The 20,445-nt window shown below is 44.6% G+C and overlaps 1 protein-coding gene across 1 annotated transcript in view; it reads left to right on the forward strand.

The window, feature by feature from the left end:
- Fbn1 (fibrillin 1) overlaps positions 1-20,445 on the forward strand; it is a 232,064-nt gene that overhangs the window by 21,241 nt on the left and 190,378 nt on the right. Inside the window, exons 3-5 of the mRNA XM_021261460.2 lie at positions 7,275-7,357; positions 9,214-9,312; positions 19,307-19,402. Coding sequence (XP_021117119.1) covers positions 7,275-7,357; positions 9,214-9,312; positions 19,307-19,402 — 278 coding nt within the window. The remainder of the gene's footprint in view (positions 1-7,274; positions 7,358-9,213; positions 9,313-19,306; positions 19,403-20,445) is intronic.

Here is a 20,445-nt window from a genome sequence, read left to right on the forward strand (position 1 = left end):
TAAATTCTGTAAAATCTGTAGTAATGTCTCCTAGATCTTAATATTGTAATTAAAAATGTATAATTGATATTGTGTAACAGGAAGAAAAGGTCTAAAGGTTCAGGAGAAATGGGAGGGGTAGGGGAAAGAAAAAAAGGGAAAAGAAAAAATATGAGAAAAGGAAAAAAATGGAAACAAGGTCTTTGTAAATAGGGAAGGGTGGAGGGGGTGAAGGGAGGGCAGGGGAAGGGGAAAAAAATAAGAACCAAGAGACTCAAGTAATGGTACAAGATCCCAATGATGAATATAACTGTATTTTATACTGAAAATGTACCAGTAAACTTAATGGGAAAAAAAAAAGTGTTTCTGAATGGTGGATTTGTAACATGGAAGAATTTCACTCTCACACCCCATGTATTCCACTTATGAGTATCTTTTGTGTTGGATTTTTAAATTTTAATTTTGTAAAATAACATTGCAGATGAAATATTTTGCTTTTTTACTAGTAATTATCTTTTTAATTTATTTTAATTAATTTCCTATAAACATGTTTACCTTTCCAGTGAATTCAATACGCACCACTCTGATAGAATGCATGCCATCTTACGTTGTTTTAGTTGGAAGTCCCTTTGAAACCCTAAACCTTTATTTACCACTGAAGTGTCAGGTACTGTGTTAGGTACTGAGCATGTAAACTTAAATTTCAGATCCATCTTTGAGGAATTTACATGACAAAAGAGAAGATAGTTATCCAATTCTAGGGCATCTGGAATGGTAGAATAATTTATAGATGAGATTAAGCCACCAACTAGGGTTCAGAACTAACTTGCTTCCGTGCTTCTTGGGAAGCCATTCTTTCTAGGAATGGCTCATGGAACTGAGCCAGTAGTGGCTGGTGGGGGGGATCTTCTGGTCTGTAAAAGAACTCGGGTACCTGGAAGATTAGACCGTCCTATTATCCTCTGATTTATGGGCTTGTGGATGCTCCATTTGAGGCCGAATGGTCTTGTTTTAAGGCTGGGGAGGGCACTGGACCTGGGCTGGCTGGCTCTCTGATGGTGCAGGGCTTTTGGAGTTCAGATGTCCCAATCTGCAGGTCACTGGGCCTCTGACTGTAGGTTGCTTCTGTGGAACGTTTCCCATAAAACAGCACTTTCAGTTGTGGTCAGGTTCCCAGACCAGCCTGTAGTAGCCTTGTTAGCTGATGATGCAGCTGAGCCCCTGCAATTTGACCATCCTGGGGACCAAACCACTTCCTGTTAACACTGTTTCTAGTGACAAGGCCATTCCAATGTCTAATACCGCCAGTGGAAAGGAAATTGTAGAGCCTATCTGTTGGTCAGCTGGGCACTGAAAATATTCAAAACTGAAGTACGGAAGCACCTCGCATGCCCAGTTCTTGAAGCACCCCCTCTTTCCCTTAAGCCTGACCCCATTAGCTGCTTTTCCTGGGGCTGCCACAACATTCAGAAGATATTACCTTGCTGGACAGAGCTCTTGGTTTGAGAATTCCTGGGACGTGGTGAGAATCATGATTGCAACCCTCATCTCTTCCATGGGTAATAACCAGGGGGAACTCTGGAACACACCCAGCTGTCTCACAGCTTGGACCTGGCAGTGCCTCTCTTGTTTGTCTGTTTTGTATTTTCAGTCATTTTCATAATTTTGTCTACCCTTTGGAAAAGTACCATGTGGCTTTGGCTTGAACAAGTAGAACACATATGCCAAGGAAACCATCATAGCAGTCCTTAAACTCATTGGTACAATCCATGTCAGTGGCACCATATATTTTCATGACGTCACTGGGCAAATCTCAGGTGTTCGAGAAATACTAATTTGAGATGTGTTGGTTTTTCTCTTTTGGGGCAGCTTTCCCTCATCCCTAGAGGGTCTAACAGTAGTTCCAACTTAGGAATTATATACACTGCTGTCTGTCAATTTAATGGGAGCCCCTTTTACATAAGCAGTCAGTGATGCCAGCAGCCAGAGAACATCTGCCCAGAGAGCAGATGCAGGGCAACATCAGAGAATGAGTTAAATGAATGCCGTCAAATCTCTGGGGGTCTTGGGGTGACGTCGTCATCTGAGCAGACACCTGTCTTCTTGGAGGTGTTTAACCCCGAGTACTAGAGGCACGTAGTGTCCCGAGGAATCAAGACTTGCTGCACACAAAGATGTTCTTTGGACATCTGTGCTCCTGGCCTTCATGTTTCAACCTCTCATTTCTTGTTAGAGTGCACCCCACGGCTCTCAGAGCTTTAAATTCCTCCTCTTCTCCCCAGAGAAAAACACCCCCATGCGTGCATTCCAGTCACCTATAAAAGATTCTAACAGGATGGAGGGTGTCTGTCAGTGCGAAGTGAGCCCCACATTGGGGAATTGCCTTTGCAGCTTTCTGATCCCCTCGCTTTCTAGTGTGTGGGGTGGATGGAGGGCATGAATGCATGTCCGTTATTGCAAGCGTGGTTCCATCTGTCACCATTAATGAACCAATGTTGATGTAGTTATTTATGTAAGTCCATTCTTGATTCCTGCTGTCTTGGTTTTTGCCCAGTGAATATTTAGGATCCCATCCAGGATACCAACTTACATTTAGTTGTCATGACTCCTTAGGCTATAAACAGTTTTGCAGGGTTTCCTTGTTTTTGTTTTTCTTTATTGGTACCAAGGATCAAACTTGGGACCTTTTGCTTTCGAGGCAGGCAGCAGAACCACTGAGCTAAATCCCTGGCTATGCTTTCCTTGTTTTTGATGACTAGGAGAGTATTGAGGTGTGTTAGGGAGCCGTTTTTGTGGAATGCCCATTCATGGGAATGCTTTGATGTTTTGTCCTGATTAGACTGGGATTATGGATTTTGGGAAAAAGACCAAAGAGTTGGGGCTCCACTTTCATCTCTTCATCTCCTTGGAGGCAGAGCACCCAGCTCTGTGACTTACCAGCCCAGATTTGTCTCCCATTCATACATTGATTATTTATGTATCATGTGAACTCATGGGTATTTATCTTTTTACTGTGGGTTATAATCCAGTGCCACTTTGGTTATTTTCTTGCTCAAATAGTTCTAGCTTTGGGCATTGAGAGTTTGTTCAGTTGGCTCCTGTGTCTCTGTCAAAACCCAGCAGTCATTTCTCCCACGAGTTTTGGCTCCTTTTGAGGAAAGTGGTATAGAAACCAAGACCAGGGCATTAGCTGTGCTTGTGGGAGTCGCTACTGTTTCTTATCTAGCCTGGTGCAGAGCACCAACTAGGTTCTCTTAAATGTTACTGAATGGCTCTGTGCTGCAGACAAGGCGGCTGATTAGTCATAGACCCATTGCATGTGTGGCTGTGATTTTGCTGGTTACACAGAAAGAAGAAAAGAGAAAGAGGTGAAAAGGAGAGGAGAGAGAGGAGAGATGAGGAGGGGAGGGAGGAAAGGAAAGAGGGAGAGAGAAAAGACAGCACGGCTCTGGAGGAGAAGAGAATGGAGCCTTTAATCCATTGGTGGTGGAGAAAGCAGGAAGGGGGATGAAGCTCTTGAAAACCAGAATCTGAACTATTTGCTCTGTCCTTTTTGAAGATTATCTTTATTAAGAACAATGGCATGAGGTTGGGTAGAGAGGCTGGCTTGCTGGAAGTAGGAAGCCGGGAGTGTCCCACCAGTGTGTCCCAGCCAGCCAATTGACCCAGACCCTCCAGAAATGAGCCTCTGGTGTGGATGAAACCAGCAGAACCCTGAGAAGCCCACGGAAGCTGATCATCCCCAGGGTTTGGAGTGTCATTCCGGAGTTGTGCCTGGCAGATGGGCCTGCACAGTCACACATGGAATGCGGATCCCTGTGGAGAGACCTGGCCCCTGCCTTTGTTGGAATAAAGGGGCTAGAATAAGGGGAGGAGGGATTTGGAAAGTTTGTTGAAGTCCTATGGGCCCCTTCATCAAGTAGTACTTACTGGATTTTCTTTTCATCTTGATAAAATTTGTCAGTGAACAAACAACATCATGTGTGGTAAACAGTTTAGAGCTCGTTTGGGTATCATAAATGTTCCACAGTCTGTCACAGCTTCCACAGGAAAAAGTATTTCGACTGGCAGAGCCGGATAATAAGCTGTTACCTTGGGGTGCATCACATCAGAGCTCGGGGTGCCTTGTTATGTGTGCACATTCACCTTTCCATACCCCTCCACATTTATTCTCAGGGGGCTTCCTAGTGATTTTTCCCTCAAAAGTTAAAATAGAGGGAGCTCAGAGAAGGAAGGACCTCATTAGCCTGGATGCTTACTGGTTTGCTTGCCTAAGGATCTAATCACTTCACAGGCTGGAAAACCCTTGCATAGGAAATAAGAGCCTGGGACCTTGTTTGTATTACCTTAACCTTGCCCAAAAAGGGCTTTACACTCAGAGGGAGGCAGACAGGCTGTCTTGCTGAGGAGAGGCCAGGCTTGTAGAAGTGGCTTCTGGCTAAGGAATGTGGGCCCTGCAGACTCTGATTCCAGAGACCCGGGTTGTTCCCGCCATGCGTCAGATGCTGCTGCACAGAGAATGGCTTTAGGGAGCCACATGAGCTCCGAGAGCTATGTCTGAATTAGGTCCAATGATGCAGACTGGGGAGGCTTGCCAGTCCCTGGCGGAGTTGTGCTGTCGCAGAGCACAAAGGGGCAGGGCAGGTACGGGCGAAGACTTAGCTATTCAATGAATGTCACACAGGGTCAGGTGGAATATGAACGCAGTCCTGACTGTTAGAGTAGAGTAAACCAACTTATGCTTCAAGGTCTGTGTGTGGACATTGTGTGATTTTCTTTTTAGGTTACTGCTGTCACCACAAATGCTGTTGGGTGAAATTACCATCTTGACCTCTAAATATGTCTTTGCCCTAACATGGCAGTTAAGGGAATGGAATCTGGAGTCCGGCTTCCTGAGTTCAAATCCCTGTTAAGGATTTATTCTCAGCTAGGGGTTCTTGACTCTTAGTGCAGCTTTCTTTCCTGGGCCAAAGTTTCCTTGGGTGAAAGGTGGGAACAATGGACTTTTCCTCCAGGAGCTGCTGGGAGGATGAAATAGAGTTGCCTGTCTTTAGCACTTAGCCAAAAGCTCTTTTCCCTTTGAATTTCAATTTTCTTTACTGTATCTTTTTTTAAGGGGGGGGGTAGGGTGGTGGAGATGGCTGATGCAGAGAGAGGAACGAGAAAGTGGTGTGAAAGGTACACTTTCATGTACCCAGAAGTGTGACATTATTAAAAAAAATGGTCTGCTTTGTAAATGCTGTTTGGACTGAACCCTTAGAATAAAATGCTTTATAATAAAAAAAAAAAAATCCATGGGCCGGGGATTTAGCTCAGTGGTTTCGCTGCCTGCTGCACAAGCGCAAGGACCTGAGTTTGATCCCCAGTACCAAAAAAAAAAAAATAGCATTAGGCTTTACATATTTTACTGCTTTCCAACTTAAATAAGACATTCATTTATTTCCAGAATTAGAGCTATTTTTTTTTTCTGTGTAAGTAGAAGAAATGCCACCTGACTTGTCCAGACAGTCTGCTCAGACCAAAATCAGCATGGGAGACTCTGCCTCTTGCTGATACTTACCATTGGATCACACGATGTAGTAACATTAAATGATACTAAAGAATAAGCGAACAGCAAGGAGAGTAAAACAATCATTGTCATGTGATGCTGTGGTTTGAAACAATCACACTTTAATACTGTGTTACTCATTATAAAGAATACATGTATAAAACACAAAAAGTCAGGTCACGAACTACATCACAATTTGAAATTATGGAGCACTTTAAGAAATGTACAGAAATGAAAATGTGGTATCCTAATGAAAGCTTAAAGGCATCCTGCCTAAAAGATAACTCATGCTTTAAAAAGAATGTTGCTTTAAATAAAAGACAATGATCAAAGTATAAGAGCACACATTTAAAGATGGATAGCTTTCCAGGCCCTCACCTCTTAAAGCAGGGAGTCGTGACCATTTCTGCTCTTAGCTCTTCTCGTGTCTGTCTGCATAGCATCACCTACTACACTTGTACCTCTGTGTCTAGATTTAAAGAGGACCACCTCTCAATTAAGCCTCAGAGAGACCCTGAGGTCGTGTCCTGCAGTGTTACTACCTAGTCATTTCCCCTCTAGCTTTGGAGAAGCCCCTGGCTGTTGAGCATGGAGTTAGAGTCCTTTCTCTGCTCTCCCCCATCTTTCCTCTGAATTCTCCTCTGACCTCAGCCTCTCTCAGTCAACCTGAAGTGGGCATTGCGGGTTGTTGAGAGTTCTGGGTACTCTGGGGCTGTAAGAGAAGGGACAGGGCAAAGTCCTGCTTGACTCTGAGGAGAGTTCAGAGGAGTTATTTCCTGTGGCCCCACATGGAGAGAGAATGTGGGAGTGCACCCCAACTGAGAGCTAGCTTTTAGCTGTGGAGCTGTGGTTTATAGGCTTGTGCTGGTGGGACTACACTGTTTATACTAGCAAGCCTTGGAATATTTTCTAGCTTGTGAAATTGATTGCAAAACTGTTGACCTTCCTTAATGGCCCCCGAACTTCGACGACTAGCACCGATGTTTAAGCTCAAGGACGTAGCACAGCAAAATGAATGGTTTCCTTTGGGTCTCTGTATGCTCTTTCTGTCTTAGTTTCCAGAGTTGGAGTAGCTAGATCTTTACCTGAAATTGCTCCCTGAGATCGTTAAATATAGATCATCTGGATTCTGAATGGAGGCTTCGCTCCAAGACCCATAATGAGCTGTCTGTAAAAAGATTAACACTGATTTTATTTTCATGGAACTGCTGAAATCAACTGCATTTCCAAACTTTTGCTAAAGAAATATTTACACGTTTTGAACTTTACTTTTTCTGACTGATGTTAAAATTTGCATTCCTGCAATTTTGGAGTAAGGGAGAATGTGGTAACATTTTAGGAGAGAGCTGGGCCGTGGGAGGGGGAGGTACAGTTTCGAAGAGTAGACATTTAAAATCTTACCACCCAGTAGATCTATTATGATCTTTCTTACCAGATTGGTAGAAAGTTTGTTGTTTGAATTATACTCATGGCTCCTTGAACTTTTACATCTGTGCATTGCAATAGAATGCACTATATTTTGCATCTCTGGGTTTTATCTTCCTGATTCACTGTATGCCTAGATGATATTAAAATCCCTATTGGTGTCTTTGTGTTAAATTATCCCAAATCACTAAGCTAGTGATTTTACTTCTCTTTGTTTGCCAGGGTTCATTCTGCTTTATAACTTACAGATATTTTTCATCTTTCATTTTATCATATCCTTTTTTCTTTAAAAAATGTATGGAATTCTGTGTTTTTGTTTCAGGCCCAATGTCTGCGGATCACATTTTAGTGCTTACTGTTGTCCCGGATGGAAGACCTTACCTGGGGGAAATCAGTGTATCGTCCGTAAGTACACCAGCGACCTGTCGTTCCGGGTGTTCTTTGGTGTTGCTTTGGGTGTGTGACATTCCTCAGAATGGCCTTTGGAGCCATGTGCTGCTCACATGTGTGTGGCTGAGCCTTCCAGACCTATGGCTTCCCTACTTTTTCTCAGTCCAGGTTGGGAAATCCATCAGCTTTATCAGAGCCTTGCATCTTAATTCAGAACTTCCTTTATAATGCTTCTGAGGTACGGAGAACAGAGCCATGGGACACTTTGATCAAGGTTCTGTGTCATTTGCTTATGCTGTACCTCCCTGCATAGATTGCGCCATCACGTCCATGACATTTTGAGAAGAAAAGGTGTCATTGCTGATGTCCTTATTGCAATGTCTAACTTTGCTGGCCAGCTGCAGCAGGCCATAGGCGTCCCAGACCACACACACTAAATTTGGGCAATCAGGGCCCGAAGCTGAAGCGCCTCTTAGGGGAGAAAGGAAGGGGAAGGCTAGGGGAGAACTTTGGCGCCACTTGAGATTCCTTGGTTGATTTCTGCAGTGTGTCAAACCTCCAGATTCTCATGAGAGAATGTCAATGACAAGTCACGTGTGGGAACGAGGAGCTGTTTCATGGAGGCCCATGTCAGAGTACTTAGGGCACCTGCCCAGTGGACTTTTCTAGACATCGCATCTGTGAAATGAGCTTCCGTTTTCAGAAAGCTCCTTTAGTAGAAGGGAGGTGGTTGGAGCTGAAAGGCATTGAGGAATCACCTGGTCCACTTCCGACTCGCTGCTGAGAGTGGTCTGCGGAGAAGAATGGGCTCTTTTAGGAGTATTTGCTTGCTGACCTTAAAAAGTCAATCCCATTCCCAACTCTGGATTTTGACCAGAAAGCATTTTACTCTTCTGGCACACCATGGTATATCTTAAGATCACTGAGAGGCGGATCTAATGCTATTTGGAGTTTTCTTAATGAGCTTGACAACAGAAACCTATCCCAGTGTTCTGAAGAATTCTGTTTAAGAAATATTATCTTCAGACACTGAAATAAATGTTTATGGGCTTTTTGGACAGCTTATTTCATAATGTTTTCCAATCCCCATCACGAGCTCTTCTGATGCTTTAATGTTCATTCTACCCAGTGTATTACTTTAGCCCTGTGCTGCAAGTTTGCCTCTTACAAGGTGAGCTAAGAATCGAAGGAGGAGGTTGCCAGTGATTAAAAAGAGAGGTGATCAGATCTTATCTGCTGATAAACATGAATCATGTGTCATTTAATCTTACTCTTCTGGCCATTCGCAGAATATTTGGTTCCAGCAACCACTGGCCTCTGGGTGGCACGAAAGTGTTAATCTTTTTCTAACAGCTGAATGGCTTTCTGACTGCAGAATCAGAACGAGGGCGGTGGACTCGTTCCACATTCTCCTCCTGGGCTGTCACTGTAACTCAGCACAAAAATTAACTCAGGACAAAAATTAAATAAAAAATGTCTCCCAAGACTTGCTGCCAATTTTGAATCCTTAAATCCTAAAGTTACTATAGAGAGAGTTCTTCTAGGCATAGAAGTATGTTCAGATGCCAGATTTTTATTTGTTCATTTTTGTTTTCTCTTCGTAGCCTGTCCCGGGCTTTTGTTAGATTAACGCAGTGCTGTTGAATAAGCCAAGAAAAGTTTCAAGCCACTAAGCTGGTAGGGAGCTCCCGATTGATTTGAGAGCTAGAGCGCTTGTCCTGCATACTCGGTGTGCACCTGGGGCTTCCGGTCATTAAGTCAGGGTGGGAAGTGAGTGCGGAGGCTGAGACCCAGGTCTCCTCGTGGAGGACCGCATTCCTGTAGCCGACCGTGTGCTGACTCTGCTAACAGCCGTCTGCTTTTATCCACAGCCATTTGCCGGCATTCCTGTGGGGACGGATTCTGTTCAAGGCCAAATATGTGCACTTGTCCATCTGGTCAGATAGCCCCTTCCTGCGGCTCGAGATCCAGTGAGTCTAACATGTCATTATATAGAATATTATTTTATATGGTTATACCCTATTTTCTCCTAAATTTGCTTTTGGCTTTTCTCTTCGCCTGCAATACATTTTTTCACTAGAACATCTGTCTTGTCTGCTTTGCCCAAAATACTTGGAAAGGCTTTTCTTGATCTGGACTCTCATTTCCCTTCTTCATTCCTTATGGGAAAATTACCTACAGGGCATAGTTAGCAGAATCATATAACGATTACTGGCTATGTAGGTATCGCCTTAGTCATTTTTATATCTCCAACATAAACACCATAAAAGGTGCTCAATAAAATGATTATTTAATGAACATTTTTGGCTCAAAAATACCAGGCATTTTTCCATGTGGTACTGGAATATGAATCTGATTAAAAACTTATTTAAAACTCAAGACCCCTGCCTTTGCAAGAAGAAAATGTAAGAGTCATGATGGCAGTTTCTGGGAATGATTTATCATGAAGCACAAACATGTTTTCCTGTCCAGAATTTTGCCACTTTGCTCTACGGTCATTATCCTGTGATACCATAGAAAAAGCCACAGTTTCTTCTAAAGAATCAGTGCTTGCTTATTCTGTTTTGTCCCTGCCAGTGTGGTGTCCACAGTAGTAAGTTAGGGACATTCGGGGGTTGTGAAGGGGGACATGAGTCATTATCGACTGTTTAAAAAACTGAAGTTCTCCATATAAACAGCCCCTCAGTTCCTCGGCCTTCACCAAGGCAGAAAAATCTGGGTTCCTTTTCCATGTCTGGTTTCTTTTGAGAAAACTCTATCTGGTTAACAGTGCTCTTGGCAAGATATGAGGAACAATATCGTGGAGTAAGTATGTTCTCTTCCGTCTGGCGCAGGTAGAGTGTGTCGAGATTTGTTCTATGTTGAGAGTCCTGGCATTTAAATGTGGCTCTCATCAGCCAATGAGCAAGACAGGGAGAGTTGTCCTGTCTAGAATACCCTCTTGGGGCCCACTCACTACCCTTGGTAAACACGGGGGACTCTTTCAGAGACCTTTGCAAGATTTTTCTGACCAGGGGTTAGGCCAGGCCTAGGTCTAGGGCAAGTCGGAAGTGCTGGAGGGTTGTGGGGTTGCTGGATCTAGAGGTGAGGTCTAAGCAAGGCCAGGTGGAGAGTTACTGGGAAAGTGCCCCAGGCTCATTGCCTGTGAGTTTGGTAACCATGAAATTGGTTCTGCATTGTGTCCTGAAGTTCCTTACTGAGATGGAGCCCTCATTACCCGTAGCAATAGTAAACAGGACAGTGCACTTCATTAGCTTCCTCTGTGTTCCTTCTTACTTTCCACTCACCTACTGGTGACTTCTGGAATTACTTCAAAACAAACTACTTCCATTGAATGAACTGTCTCAGAATCTTCTTTGGGTAGAACCCAAGGACTAAATACAGCTGGTATTCCATGGGGATAGAAATCCCTCCAGGGGCTAGGGAGTCTTGTGTATTACACTGAGTGTAGCCTATTCTTACTGCAGCTCAGCTTGGTGTTGAATGTACGTCCTCCAAGAGCAGCAGGTTCAGGGTGCCCAGCGAAGGGACCCGAGCTGGAGGAATAGAAAGGGGGTGAGAAGCGGCTGGCAACACTTTCAGACACATGTGGGGCATCTGGGTCTCTACCAGGAAGACCTCCAAGCTGCCACTGAAAGAGAATGGGGGCAGGCAAGGAGTGCAGATATCAAGTTGGAAATGAGCCCATCTCTCAGTCAGATTGGCCCACGAACTAACTAATACTGCAAGAAAATATAGCAGGTGGCAAAACTGGGTTTCCTGCTGGAAAGTACTTTAGTGATAGTGTGCACTGCTCAGGACTTCTCTGCCAAGTAAAAATCACGAGATAAGGGGACAGGACGTGAAACAAGACCGGAGGGAAAGCCATGGGCTTCGAGTACTTCAGTCTGGCCATGGGGTGGGAGGAGAAGACTGCTGAGGCCTGAGGCCATTTTTTGGGGGGGTACCGGGGATCGAACTCGGGACCTTGCACTTGCGAGGCAGGCGTCGGAACCACTGAGCCAAATGCCCAGCCCTAGGCCATTTTTAACCTAGAGACTAAAGTCCAAGGCTTGTGGATGGTTCTTTCTGAAGAAATCTGGGTCTCATCTCATACCTGGCTGTTGGCCAGTCCTCAGGTAGCTTGCAGGTGAGAGTGGTGTAAGAGGAGAGCCTGATTTCACCTGGGTCTTGGAGGAGTTTGGACCCTTTAAAATTATTAGCTTCCACTCCTTTGAACTAGTATTATCTGCACAGCTTGCAAAATTAAGGATGGCAGAACGTCTAACATTAAGGGTAGCTCAGGTGACCGGAATTCCTTTCCAGCTGTTCGCCGTGGCATTCAGGGAACGGTTGTACCACTCTGTGGAGCTTTCTGGTAACAGCGAGGTGTATGGACACATGGCTTGATGACCCTCCTACCGGAGAAGGACAGCCTCACCTCAGTGAAATGTTCACCTTCACTTCCTGCTCTGATAAATGGGGTGAGCTAAGGTCATTTCACCATCTTTCGGTGTGAAAAATTCATATCTGCTGTGTGATAGAGTGAAGGAGGCCTGGCGAGCTGTGGACTTCTGAGGGGTTTAGTGCTCTCATCTGGAAAAACTGGGGCAGTGGCGCACGCCTGCAGTCCTAGCACTCTGGGAGGCTGAGTCAGGAGGATCACAAGTGTGAGCCCAGTCTTCGCAAGACCCTGTCTCAAAATAAAATATAAAAAAGAGTGAGGATGTAGCTCAGTACAAAGGTTCTGGGTTCAATTCTCAGTACTGGGGAAAAAAGGGAAAGAATGGAAGGAAGGCTCTCCTTGAGGTGGGTTTTGACTCAAAATCCTGTACCTCTGAGAGCAGAGGATAATCTCTTCGTGACCTGTGTGAGAGGCTGCATTTGCAGGAGTTTCAGGCTCCCCCCCAGCAGTTTTCGGACTGCAGGAAGACATGGCTTCCCTTTGGTCTGGTGCTACCCTTGATGTTGGTCGTTGAGACTCAGGGCAAAAGAAGGATCAGGCTCAGAACAGAGGGTTTTCCAGACTTCCATCCCAGCGCTTATTTAGGAGTCTCCTCTGTCGGCATCTGAGGCTGGGCGGGGTCCTGAGGAGTCCTTGGTCTCAGGAGCTCTACCCTAGTTACTGCCCTTGGATTTACTCAAGCTCTTCTTAGCCATGTGTGCACTGGCACGATTACCTATACTCATACGGGGAGTAACAAACTTTCCAATCCTGCATGTTGTCTTCGACCATTCCCACGCTACAACGAAACACATTGAACCGCACAGTTTATAAGCACTGGATGGACATCTGTTCCTTACAGTCCTGGAGGCTGGGGGTCCCAGCTGGAGGCACCAGCAGTTGCGTGTCTGAGGAGGGCCTGCTCCTCGAGGATGGCGCCCTCTGTGCCCCTTCACCCGGTAGGGGCAGACACGCTCCTGGGGCCCTGTCAGAAGGGCCCAACCCTACCTCTGGGGGCCTGGTCCCCGCCCCAAGGCCCCACCGCTTTAATATTAGGGTCACATTGGGCTTCACCAAATGAATTGGGGGGGACGCCGGCATTCATAGCAGCATAACATATGCAACTATGGATAATGCGTTAGTGTAAAATTCGAGTCCCGTGTTTTGTATCTTAGAATTTGGGAATCCACTTTATGCTCACCCTGTTTTACTTTCTACATTTTTAAAAGGGATTTTTAAATGACATTTCATATTTTGGGCTAATGCTGCGCTTGCAAACAGTTACCAGGAGTCCCATGGAGGGGCCTGGGCACACAGCCTTTGCCAGGTCTTCCCGGATGGCACCTTGCAAAACAGAGACACTTCCGTCGCCTCAGGGCGCCTCATGGTACCCTTTTAGGGTCATTCTCCTCCCGCCCCATGCCCTCTCCATCCTCCCAACCACTGCCCTCCTCTCCATTTCTACATCTTTTGTCTTCTGAGGCTGCTGGTGCATCCAGGGTGCGGGCCTTGCATTGCCACATAGCGCGACTGCAGCGGGCGTGGCGCAGTTTCTCAGCGGTCCACCTTCGGGGGAGCCCCTGGTTTGTTTCCCGTTTCCGTGTGTGTGTGTGTGTGTGTGTGTGTGTGTGTGTGTGTCTTCAGATAAAGCTGCTAGGAATGTTTGCATACAGCTGTTTATATGAACACAAGTCTTCATTTTTGCCTGGGAGGAATGCCCAGGAATGCAGTCTCCAGGTTGTATGCCAGTTGCATATTTGGCTTTCTAAGAACTGTGGCAGGGTTTCTGGTGAGGCCGTGCTGTGATATATTCTCTTCCGAGGTGCATCAGGGTCCCCATTTCTCTGCATCCTCACTACTTTTTGTCACTGCCACCATTTTTGATGTTAGCTCTTCTGATGAATTTGAGCTGCGTGGTAGCACTGAGCGTGGTTTTCATTTGCATTTCCTCAGTGGCCAGTAATGTTGAACATCTTTTCCTGTGCTTATTTGCCACCTGCATTTGTTTTTTTGGTGAAATGTCTCTTTGTGCCTTTTGTCCAGAGTCTGATAGTACTGTGTATTATTTTACTACTGAGTTGCGGGAGCTTTTTATGGATTCTACGTACGAGCTCTTTGTTAGATCAGTGATTTGCTAACTTTTCCTCCCACTCTTTAGCTTGTTTTTTCCTATTTTTTGTGGGATCTTTCATGAGCAAATGTTTTTTAATTTGGTGAAGTCTAATTATCCATATTTTCCTTTACTCAATCATGTGTTTGATGTCAAGCCTAAGAATGATTTGCTTAGTCTTAGATCCCAAGGATTTTCTCCAACTTCTTTCTAGAAGCCTTACAGTCCCATGTTTACATCCCTAACAAGGTTGAGATGAATTTTGTGTGAGGTCTGAGCTTGATACCTAGGTTTAGGTTCAGTAGCTACTGACGGATGTCCAGCTAGGCCAGCACCATTGGTTTCTGAAGAAGTTGTCTTTTTATACATGGAACGATGCTATATCCTTGGTGTTAAATGCCCTGCAAAGGCCCATGTGTGTGTTAGAGGCCTGGTGGCCAGGGAGGAGCTCTTGGAAAGCGGGGGACCCTTCCCAGCATAGGACTAGTGGGAAGTCTTTGGGTCATACACTCTTGGGGTATGGGGATACACTCCTGAAGGGGACTGGGGGATCCCAGCCCACTCCTCATTCTCTTTCGCTCCCTTGCCATGAAGTGAGTGGTTTTGCTCCCTACATGCCTCCACCACGGTATGCTCAGTCCCAGCAGCCACATGGCATCAGGGTCAATCAATCATTGAGTGAAATATCCAAAATGTGAGCCCATTTAGCCCTTTTCTCCTTATAAGGGGTAATTGTTACAGGGATGGAAAGCTGACTAACACAAATTAATTTTGTGTCTTTATCAAAAGTCAGCTGGGTGTACTTTTATGAGTCTTTCTCTGGGTTCTTTATTTTATCCCATTGACCTATATGTCTATCACTTCTCACTACATTCTGGATAAAACTTGAAATTGGGTGGACTAATTCCTCCCATTTTATCCTCCTTTTCAAAATCATCTTAGCTATTGTAGTTTCTTTGCCTTTTCATGAAAATTGTAGATTGATTTTGTGTCTATCTGTAAAACCTTTGAGGATTTTTATAGGAACTATGATAACCCCCCCCCGTATGTTAAGTAGAAGAATATTGGCATCTTGAGTAGTGCCTTATAGTTTTTTCAAATTTTATGACTTTTAGTTTATTTCAACTCAGTGAGAATTGGGAGTACTTGTATTCCGAACGCAAATCTGAGTTCTAAGAATGTGAGAAAGCTGAGGAGCAATTCTATTTGAGAGCGTGTTGTGCAATCCCAAGGCAGAAGGAGAGAGGTCTCTCAGGCAGGGCAGATGTAACTCTTGAAAAAGCTTTTTGAGGAACTGTGGGATTTATAAGGACAGGTCAGAGAGGAGTGCATGGAATCTACTCAGATCTGTCATGAGAAGTAAGTAGTTGGATGGTTTTTTGCTTTCTGGTTGGTCAGCTATGGAAGCATCTTTATCCCTTCTATCAGTTAACTGGAGTTTCTCGGAACCTTTTCCAGTTTAGCTAGGTTTTGTTTTTTTGAGATACACATTTAGCGACATTTCACTTCTGAGCTATGGATCCTTAGTTACCTTAGGACATGTACGCACTAAGGGAATGTCACTGCTGTTTTCTCTCCAAATGAAAATGGTTTTTGACCTGTAGTTACTCTGCCTGTCCCTGCAGATTGTTGTGACAGGTGTAGCGTCCAGGAGCTGGTCTGCCTGTTTAATTTGTCGGTCTCTGCTTTTCCTATGCTGTAATTAAAATTCATGCTCATTATTAAGATGCTTATTTGCAAAGTGCTTGCAGAACTCTTCATGCCAGCTTGTGGCCAGTCTTTAGAATCATTCCTGACCTAGCGCATCTCAAGAGCACTATTTATCAGAGGTACTGATGCTCCTCATGTAGCCATGGAATGCATTCGAGTTCCATTTCACGACTAGGTCACTAATTGCCCTGGCCACTAAAAAGAGGAAGTGTATATAGTATGAACATTACAATTTTCAAATAAAGAAATGGGCAAAGGAAACTCCAACTTGGTGAGTTTGCTTTTATTTGCATAACTCTTACATGCAGCACTGTAATGAATAACATCATAAAACTACAGGACTATACTGTACAGTGCAACCAGCAAGGTGTTCTGTACAAAAAAAATGACATTGAGGCTGTATCAAGAAGATGTATAGAACTGTACAACAACAAAAAAAGATGCATCATAGGTCCAGGCGGAGGGTCGGAAGCCCGAACCAGGTTGGTCAGTAAATGAAGAGTGTCGGTACCTGCACCTCTTCATTCCCAGAGTGCACTCACATTTAGATATTAATTTGTGCTGCGCATAATCTAAAGTTTCTTCCGCTCTTCTTGCTTCCTGGCGATGGAAAGACTGCAGTGGCTGGCCAACATCTGAAATGAACATATGTTAATTTGGGAGGTTTCATGGCTGGAGGTAAATGACAGTGTCTTCTGTTGGTTGAGAACATGGGGCCCCTCGTGAGGGGATTAGGGCCGCAGGGCTAACTGGGCGTCACAGCGAAGCCTGTGCACATTGGCGCTGTATCTGCCTGGTGTTCTTCATTTCTGCCAAAATCTTAACACAGAGTGAATTTAGGAATATATTCTGATGTGGAGCATTTAACACATTCAGTAAAGGCTATGGAATCCTTATGTGTGGAAACAGAGCCCTTAGTTTTCAGCTGTTTTTTCCTAGAGACATAGTACCTGGTCTGCTCCTTATGAAACATCTGGAAGGCTTGTTCAGATCAGAGTCAAATTTAGACTGCGTCAGCAGCAGGATTTCATCCAAATGAAGAGCGATGGGTGTACGTACCCTTGCGGAATGCTCTCCTGCCTGGGTAGGGAGGCTCCGTACCTGCTTCCTTCACTTCCCCGTGGAAATCCTGAGGGATGGCTCCTGCCGTTATGCAGAGCTTGCTTCCCTGAGTGCTGAGACGCCCAGGGCCTCGGAGAGTCTCATGGTGGACATGTCCACGGCCCAGCAGGCGGTGGGGCCTCTCCGTAGGTGACTTTGCTCCCCCCGAGAATTCATGGCTCCTTGGCTTGTGTGGACCACTGGAGGAGCCATGCCTTATCATTTCACAAGCCTGACCGAGTGGTTTTATTTTTTAAAGGAGAAAAAATATTTTATGCTCAAAAAGGTTCACCTGAAAGACAGGGTAATAAAAAAAATACACACACACACACACACACACACACACACACACACACAGATATAAAACAACATATCAAGGGAGTTTTTAAAAATTGCTATTATTCATTTAAAATAAATTTAATCATTCTCCCTGAAAAAGATGAATTCATTCTGATTTTCAACTTGAACAAATAATGTAAAGTCACTATTTAAGCTACTGTTAGTTTTTTCCCCTTTTTAATCTCAGAGTAGCTAAATGGCTCTGATGCTCGTGTGGGAATGGAAATGAGCTCTTGGCATGAGCTGCTCTAATTGAAATCAGTTTGTGGGTCAAGTTCCTGTGCTGCTTGGCGGATGACATCATTTCCTGTGCTTTCCCCAATCGGCGCTGCTTTTCTAAGATAGGACGAAGCTAAGGATAACTTCATATATTAAAGCAACTGTACACCTTTTCCTGACCTTCTTAGAACATTATCCAAAGTTTTCACCAAGTATTTTTTCCGTTTGAATAATTGTAGATAACTTTTTAGTTAAAAAGCATTTTGGCTGAGATTTTTTAATGGCATTATAGGAGCCTAAAATAACAGTCTGTTGGAATTAGTTTCCAGGGTTGCTTGAGTTCTATGACAATACTCCAATAAAGGAGTCATTTCTACTTTTATACATGGAGAAAGTGATAAAGATATTTTTAATAGCAGCCTACTGAGGGCTGTGCAAGTGGACCAGCTCCCCGGCCTCAGCTTGGTCTGAGTGTGGGTTTCGATGTCATAATCAGGTGCCGTGAGTTAAATAAATGGAAAGCAACTTAGCTCTGTTCTCTGCAGTGCCCCACACAGCCTCAGCCCTAAGGCATTTGTGGAATGTAATTAAACAGTCATGAAGTTTTTGGACAAGTGGGTCAGGGACAGGAGAAATAATACACATTTATTTCAAAAGGGTCGTGTCAAATACTCTCAGTGGAGAGAGGGCTCCCATTTGGTGTGGGAGAGAAGAGCGAAGAGAAATTAGAAAAGAACAAAGGAGAGACACGACCTTTGCACAGGATCTTGGAGACAGGTGGGCGGGGTTTCTGTTTGGTAAAAGCGTATTTTGGGGCAAAGAGAGAGACCAGAGGGGGATCCCATGAAGATACCGGCACACGTTTCTCCTCTATGAGAAACCTGAAGTATCAGTACATTAAAGAGCAGTACAAAAGATGGAGAATACGAACCAGGGACACAGTTCTTTTGCAAATTGGGTCCCGGAGAAGGGTGCTGGGAGGGAGGAGAGTTGGTCCCTGTGGGAAAGAACGAGCAGAGCAGCCCATTTCAGCTCTTGCAGGGAAAGACGTTTGCGTCTCCGAATATGAAATGGCTGAGCCCTTTCCCCGGGAATCACTCCGTCACACAGGACAGGACAGAATAAGCCAGACATGCGATGCTCACTGCCAGCCTCCTCGTAGAGAGAAGTGTGGAAGGGACTCAGGCCGAGCAGACTGACGCCTTTGGTCTCCTCTGCCTGGGACAGTTGCTGCTTCTAGAGGACTAGGGGGAGCCTGGGGTTTTGAAAGGGCTGGCAGCATTCCTGAGTTACTGACAGAGACAGCTACACGCTGAAATAGACAGTGACATACTGCGCTGTCCTTATCTCTCACAGTGGAGCCAACTGGTCTTTTCAGCTGGTTCAGGCTCCTGCTTCTCCCATTGTCTCAGCAGCTCAGTCTGAGGCTGTCTGTAACCTTGTACCCTCACTTTGAAATGCATACCTCTGTAGGCGAAAATGTGACAAATGGGTCTCAAACACTGCAGGTGTCATTTAGTTTAAGGTTACTGTTTGAGTGAGCAGCTCAGCCATCCTCGCATCATCAGCCTTACTATTAAATGCCTTTTAGGTATTTCCCTTTTTCTCTTTTCTGCCTCTGATATTTCTTTTAACAAAATGGCATGGAATGTCTTACTCTGGCTTTTTTTCCCTAGCCACCTAGTTGGGACTGTAAATCACAGGAAAATTATTGCCATCATAATCTTGTCTTGTATGTTTCCTCTCAGCACTACATTCTTGTTCTTGTTAGTATAAATTACAGAAATGACATTGAATTGTAAGCCTTGCTAAATGAGGGAAGTCATTTGGCACAGTTAAAATAAATGCCACAGAAACAATTAGATTACATTGTAAATGACTTTATGCATACAAATGATCACATTGTCAATTAGATCATTTCTGCATGCAGATACGAATCCTGTAAATCATTTTATTTTCAAATAATGACACATCAAGTCCTGTGAACTATTGCAGTCTGTGTACTTAAATTGTACTTAAATTACAGAATGAGTCATTCTCCGTCTTCGTTTTTTTCTTCAAGTACAACACTGTAACATCCGCTGCATGAATGGAGGTAGCTGCAGCGACGACCACTGTCTCTGCCAGAAAGGATACATAGGGACGCACTGCGGACAGCGTAAGTAACCACGGCTACCGTGAGGCTACACGGAAGTTACTCGTGAGGGGACATGCAGAATAAGGAGATTGCTGCTGAGGGCTTTCTCTGGTGGCCTGGGACACAGCATTTTCAGACATCTGGTGACCCTCTCAGGAGAGCAGGTCACTTGCTGGACACACTTAGCCCCAGTTTCTGTGCAGAATGTCAGTAGTAAGTTACTTGGTTCATTTCCCTTCACTTCGCTCCAGCACCCTGCTCTCCTGCTGCCTCTCTGGCTCATGGTTGGCTACTTCTTGTTGTGCACAACTTCCACCTGGACTTTCGGGAAGCATCTCCCGTGAAACATTTGCAAACCCAGGCTCACCTTTCTCCCGACACGGGTCCTGTGCATCCTCTCGATGAACGTGGCTGCGTCTCCTCAGCGTGCCATGCCTGATTCGGCCACCTCCACTCTTACCCCGGTGCTGAGGCTGGGGGTTTATTCATAACCACTGTTCATTATGGCTGCTCTCTGCCTGTGGCTGGGCTTCGCAGAAGACAAAAATTTCTTTTTAAAAGCTCATTTTTATTACTCTATGATGAACATATATACCTTATAGGAAATTTGAAAAAGTTCAAAAGTATGAAAAATAAAACAATCTACAAGCCCATCATGCCAGAGACTGTTATAAACTTTCAGTGCATATTTGGTACACGAGTATATAAGTTACTGATTATATAACTTTTCAGTTAATATCTTATTAAAAGTATAGTCATGTTGCTAAAGATTTAAAAACACATTTAATGGCTGCATAAATCTCCATTTTATGTGGCGTTCTTTCGCTGTTTAATGAATCCTTAATGGTGTTATTCATTTTGTCTGCATTTTTGGCCATATTTTTGTCATGATGAAAATAATGAACCAAAATATATATATTGACTTAGGGAAGGTCCCCACCCTGCAGTGTGGTAAGAACAGTGGTTGAGTTTTGTGCAGCCCAGCCTGGATAGAGGAGAGCAGCAGGGTAGTCTCCCCAGTGTGGGCAACCCTTGGGCTGGGTCTTGAGGGATGGGTCGGAGTT

This window comes from Heterocephalus glaber, unplaced genomic scaffold (genome assembly GCF_053883595.1).
Source record: "Heterocephalus glaber isolate CG9 unplaced genomic scaffold, H.glaber_assembly_v1.0 deba00000122, whole genome shotgun sequence".
NCBI classification, from domain to species: Eukaryota; Metazoa; Chordata; class Mammalia; order Rodentia; family Bathyergidae; genus Heterocephalus; species Heterocephalus glaber.